Source organism: Panthera uncia, chromosome F1 (genome assembly GCF_023721935.1).
Source record: "Panthera uncia isolate 11264 chromosome F1, Puncia_PCG_1.0, whole genome shotgun sequence".
NCBI lineage: Eukaryota > Metazoa > Chordata > Mammalia > Carnivora > Felidae > Panthera > Panthera uncia.
The window spans coordinates 29,494,866-29,501,153 of record NC_064813.1 but is presented as its reverse complement, the minus strand read 5'-3'; the positions used below and the strand labels follow the sequence as shown (position 1 = coordinate 29,501,153).

At 35.4% G+C, this 6,288-nt stretch overlaps 1 protein-coding gene across 5 annotated transcripts in view; it reads left to right on the top strand.

Annotated features, from left to right (window-relative positions):
- RPS6KC1 (ribosomal protein S6 kinase C1) overlaps nt 1-6,288 on the top strand; it is a 215,574-nt gene that overhangs the window by 94,451 nt on the left and 114,835 nt on the right. For 4 of the 5 annotated variants that reach the window (XM_049634156.1, XM_049634157.1, XM_049634158.1 and 1 more), the window contains exon 8: nt 2,740-2,832. The exons of the other annotated variant lie outside the window; for it this stretch is intronic. In XM_049634156.1, coding sequence (XP_049490113.1) covers nt 2,740-2,832 — 93 coding nt within the window. The remainder of the gene's footprint in view (nt 1-2,739; nt 2,833-6,288) is intronic. 5 annotated transcript variants of the gene reach the window in all.

The following is a 6,288-nucleotide window of genomic DNA, read 5'->3' as shown; positions in this document are numbered from 1 at the left end:
CCCCCCCCCCCCCCCCCCCCCCCCGCTCCTTGCTTCTCTAGGCATGTTCTGCTACAGTAGTTAATATACGTAAGTGAAAATTTGACCTTTCTCATTAAGGAAATCAGCCATGTTTCCTAGAAATACACTATATTCTCCCATCCCTCATTCCCTTAGCATTGGCTGGAGTTTCCCCAAACAATGTTATAATATTTAATAAGTAAGATGTAATCCCTTCTTATCTATCATCTAGTTTTGTCATCTTAGACAAATTGCTTAACCTTGCCGCTTCTCAGTTTTCTCATCTGAAAAAAAAAAAAAAAGAGAGCGAGAACATTGGACTTGATCTCTGTCTCTTTAGACTGTTCTTAAAATTCTGTGGATTTATGTTTCCTTTTGCCATCTGAAGAAAGGAATAGATCTATAGGGATTCTACCCAATTTAAGCGCTGCGTATAAGGAATACAGGATTTCTTATTGATGATTTTATTTCATGATCTTTCTTTGTTCATTTCTCTGATCTTAAACTTTTATAGATGGTTAAAGTGGAAAGAGACCTTTAATGATCACTTTGCCTTTGGTCTTTCCCCATTACAATTTCACCATTCCCATCTTTGCAGAAGTAACCTTACTAAATCACTGTTTTCATTAGGTTGTTTCTCATACAAAAACTTGTTTTCTAGACTCTGGAGAATATGGTCCAGACCTGGCATTCAAGGCCTGTGAAAACTGACAGACCCTAAGTGCATAATTTTATTTTCCTTTGTTCTACAATCTGAACATTTTCCCCCCACCAGACCAGTTTCCTTCCAATCCTGTATATAATATCCTTTCCTAACCTAATTTCAACATAGCATTGAAAATAATTTTTAGTTCCACTTCTTTCTGAGACCACAGTTTATCATATACTAGTGACTTATCTCTATAGTCTTGTATTTTTAAAAAATGTTTTATTATTATTTAATTTTTTCATATATTTTGCTTATCTCTTCAAATAAGTAATAAATTTCTTATAGCTAGGGGATCATGCCTTTCGATGGTTTATATTCTTTCAGTTATCATGCACATAGTGGACACATAGTAATTATTCACTGAAAGGTGCAGTTTATAAAGATTTTGTAGTTTGCTATCTTTGCTCTTGATTACTACAGTGAACCAAAATCTTTCTTTGGAAAAACTGAAAGATCCAATGACATCAGTGAGTAAGAAGGTATAAGGTATAAATCAATAGGAGGTATGGATGTTAGATGCATTTGGCTATATTTTCAAAGATGAATGTAATGGATAAATTATCATCTAAACTATTATTTCTCCCTATAACTTTTCCTTAACAGTTCTCTTACCAGAAATCACAAGCAGTTCTTACTCTTCCTTAATAGTAGAATAGGGAGAGATTAATTTTAATTATCAGAATGTGTTGTGGAGTAGAAAGACTACAAGCAGTACAGTAGGAAGTTGGGGAACATCACCTCTTCAGGCACACTGAAGTTAGTATTTGCTTGCTAAACCTAAAAACAAACAAATATTTGAAAGCAATTAGAATTGCTGCTTTAAAAAAAAAATTGCTGCTTTTAGAAAATTTCACAAATGGTAGTTTTTCCAGTTGTAAATGACACCTGATTTATCTGTGTAACCTCCTTCCCTTGTTTTCCTCCTGTCTTCCTCCTTCCTCTCTTTTCTGCTTTTCCTGTCTCCTGACTAACACACAAGGCACTGAGAGTATAAAGATGAATAAGGTATATTTCCTGTTCTCAGGGAGCTTCCTGTCTAGTGATATTGGTCTGTACAAGGACTTGAAGTATCAAAAATGGTATTTCAATAACTATTAATCATGACATTTGATTAACCAGGAGAGTTGTCTTCCATTCATGGGGAGAACAATGTTCCTGCATATTCTGATAGACTTCAGACAACAAAAAATGTCTTACTTTACTGATTGACATGGAAAAACTAAGACCAATGGATAGGGAGTAAGGTTTATTCTTTTACTATGTGTGGTACTGAAATAATCCCTTCCTGTTTTCACTGATCTTTTTTGTAGCCAACAGACCTAGTTTTCCACATCACACCTGTTCAGATATTAAAACAAATTTTTTTTCTCCTGTAAGTCATTTCTTTTCTAGGCTTGAACAACCTTAGTTGTAACGATTATTGATTGTATGATGGAGTTTCTTAATTTTTCACCATTGTTGACAGTTCTGGTTAAACTTGAACCTGCCAATCGTCTTAAAATACATAAGTATATATTTATAAAGTAACATTAAAGGACTGTAGTTTCATGATGAGAAAGAAAGACTTGTGTTCCCTCTCTCCCCAGGTTTATCGATTATAACATTGTTTTTTAGTACCCCCCTTCTAAATTACTCTTGAGCCATCTGGGGTAAATACAAGGCCGTGATTGGTGGTTGTCTTAGTTACCCATTTGTTACAAAGTTTCCTTACAGCTGTACAGTTTTGAATTGAATTACTGCTCTAGAAACTATATCAGCTCATTATTTTTTCTTTTTAAAATTTTGTTTTCGATGTTATGATGTATTTACTTGCAACTTTTTTCTTGCTTTTTCTTTTTGATTTTCTTTCTTTTTGATTTTATTATTTTTTTTATTTTACATTACAGACAAACAGAAACTTCCTCCTTTCATCTTTCCATTCTCTGATTTATGATAAATTTAGTTTCCTTTGGCCTGGCATTTGCTTCAGCAGGCAGTCTTCCTTCAAGTACCTCCCTGATTGATGTGTAATCTTTGATATCTTCCATTAGCCTCCAGGATCACTAAGTTCAAGGCCCCCTTGGAACCTAAGGAGCCCTGCCGAGGAGCTGAAGGCCTTCAGAGTCCTTGGGGTGATTGACAAGGTAATTCTTCAGTGTCTCTTCAAGAGTTCAGTCATAAATCGACTGCATGCTGACATTATGTCTTTGAAGCTTTGGATCTTAAGGATATGAAACAAAAGGAGAAAATGACTCAAATGCATCTGCACTTTAAAATAACAAAAGCAGAAAAGAAAAAGCTTTTATCTAAGCAATTCATGTAAGGTCATGCAAAATATATTTGAGCTAACGGAGAAGGTGCATATTTGTTGGCATTCGGTTGAGTAAGGGGTTTTGGTTTTATAAACCTGCTAGAGCAGAGTAAAGATACACTTTTTGTTAGTTACAAAAACTTGTTAGTCAGTAGTTTTCAGCATTAACTGGTATAGTCAATCTAATGATCAAAAAGAAAAAAATGGCACCCTCCTAAGACCTACTGTTTACTGAGTACTTACAATGTGTCGGCCGTACACAGGCGTTTCATATAAAACAACTTGCTTAATCCTTCTCGAAACCCTGCTTTTTGCATCATGTTGGGAAAGTGATGTGTAGAACAGGGTAAGTAACTTGCCCAGAAATCAGATGGCTAACTTAGGGTAGTACTGGAATTCAAACCTAGAGATTTGTGACTCCAAAAACAGTGTTTTTTTCCAGCACATGCCTCCCCCCCCCCCCCCCCCCCCCCCAATCTCCTTTACTTTTGTATTTGGAATAAAAATAAAGAGATAACAAAGATATCTGCTATTGACTTTTTCCACATTTGGTGACATCTCAGATATGCCAAAAATTCACAGTACTGGCAGAGACTTCACAAGTGTAATTTAAAAACCACACACTGGGCGCCTGGGTGGCTCAGTTGGTTGAACATCTGACTTTGGCTCAGGTCATGATCTGGCGATTCATTGGGTTCAGGCCCTGCATTGGGCTCTGTGCTGATAGCTCAGAGCCTGGAACGTGCTTCAGATTCTGTGTCTCCCTCTCTCTCTGCCTCTTGCCTGCTCACACTCTGTCTCTCTCTCTCAAAAAAAAAAAAAAAAAAAAAAAAAAAACCAATAAAAATAAATAAATAAAAAGTAAAAATCACACACAATAAACCGTATTTTAAGTATATTTGATCAACCATCACCTTACCTTTCAGAGTAAAAGAAAATATTTTATTTAATATTAAGATATAAATTAATTTAGGCCTTTTTTTCTATTAACCATCTTTTATGAAGCACATCAGTGGTCATTTGTAACTTAATGTTCGTTGAGTACTTCTTGTGTGCTAAAGTATGCATGTGATTCGTTGCTAAAACTGAACAATATGCAGTGTATCTCAGGTAATTTAGATGGAGCTAATGGTTTGAGCTATTCCAAAGGGAACATTGGGTTCAATATTACCTGAACCTCTCAGTCTTATTATAAGCATTGTTTTTCTCAAATAAATTCATAAAACTGAATTATGACTTAAAGAGTTCTAAGCAGTAGGTCTTTTTAGCTTGAAATATTTCTTTAACCGTGTCTCCCTAGCTTTTCCAGTTTGGAGAATGATCTGTTTGAGAGTACAGAGAAGCAAAATAAGAACTGAATAGTTCGTAGGTTCTTGGATTTCTGTGCAAGCAAATATACTTTTTTGATGTGCAATGTCTGTCCCTCCCTTTGATCTGCTTGTTTTGATAAAATATGACCTTTCATTGCTATGCTCTAATCATGAGTGAGTCACCTCGAAATCCTGCTAATAGCTATGAGTCTCACAGGTTTATCTAAACAAGCACCTTCAGCAGAGGAGGAATTCCAGAATTGTGTGCTGATGCATAATTTGCTACTGTCTTTATTCTGTTAGCCCGGAGAGTATGTTTGGTGTTGAGAAGGTGACATTTAACTTTTCAAAGTAGAGATAACTAAATATGTATTTGGGAATTAATAGGCTTTGCAAATAATCTTTTAAAATTTATAAGTCTTCATAAAAACATGAATAGATTTTTAAAAATTTGAATTTTTAAAAAATGTTTATTTTTGAGAGAGAGAGAGAGAGCAAGTGAGAGAGGGGCAGAGAGAGAGGGAGATAGATGATCTGAAGCATGCTTTGCCCCCAGAGTGCAGAGCCCTATGCAGGACTCGAACTCACGAACCGTGAGTTCATGACCTGAGCCAAAACCAAGAGTTGGATGCTTAACCAACTGAGCCACCCAGACACCCCAGAAAGTTTGAATTTTTTTAAAGATAAGTTCTTTTCCATTTGGCTTTTAGAAGCTGGAAGATTGGAAGAACAGTGTTGAATAAATTGAAATGGCTAGAAAATACACAGGATACATTAATCTAGCCTGTACAGACTACAGTTTGTCTGATTCTATTTCATTACAGTATTTGTTCTTTATGAGTTATTTTGAGTGTTGTTGTCTATTAATTTAGGAAAGTAAAATTTCCCTTGAGAATAGGATTTTACAGACTTTTATATAGGAAGTAAATAAAGCAAATTTGTTCATCTGTATCTAGACCATAAGATCCATTAGAACAAGATCTTGTCTGTCTTGCTCTTTATGTTCTCAGTGCCTAGAATCATGCTTGGCACCTAATGGGTGTTTACTAAATATTTGTTGAAGGAATAAATTGAACCTTAAATAATTTTAAATACATCATATATAGAGTGACACCTACTGGTATAATGTGAGACTGCTCCCTAGTTCCATTGCCCCATAGGTGTATCTTGGTCTGGTATTCAAAGGGAAATAAATGATTTTCTGTTCTTTAATTGGGCTTACAAAATCCATCATTAATATATATGTACAACAAGGAATTTAAGCATTAGGGATCTTGCAATATAAATAAGCTTGTGAACATTTAAGAGAAAGAATAATCAGGCTAGTGAAGACCCTCAAAATCATACAAAGAATAGCTAAAAAAATGAGGTATGGTTAACCTGATAAAAACGCATGTGTTCTTCCTTTCTTTGGAGGGCTATCCAGGATAGCATGATTAAATACTGTTTGTTCAAATCTTAAGGGTGAAAGGAAGTATTAATTATGCCAGATCAAGAGGTGCAAACTAAGATCACCTTAGGCAAACCAGGATGTCTGGTTTTCCTGGAAAGAAGGTAGCCAAGGATAAGACTTGTTAATATCCCCATGGGATACAACCAGAACTAAATGAGTACAAGTTTTCAAAGTTTAGCTAATGCTTAAAGATGCCTTTTAAGAATTAGGATTGACCAAAGGCTGACTGGATTTCATCATACTTATTTGTTTCTTGTCATTAGAGAGATTCAAGCAAAGGCTGAAGAGTCATTGGTGGGGATGTTGTAGAAGGAATTCAAGCACTGGAGGGAGTTTTACATTAGATAAAGATTTCTTTTAGCCCTCAGATTCACTTACACATAGACTTCATGTAGTAATAGCAAGGGAAAGTAGAAATTAGTAGAAAACTAATACTTGGATGAAAAGGATGGATTGCTGGTGTTTTCACATAAATTTGTGCACGTGTGGGTGCAAACTTTTGTGTTTCTATGCATGAGGTATGTAG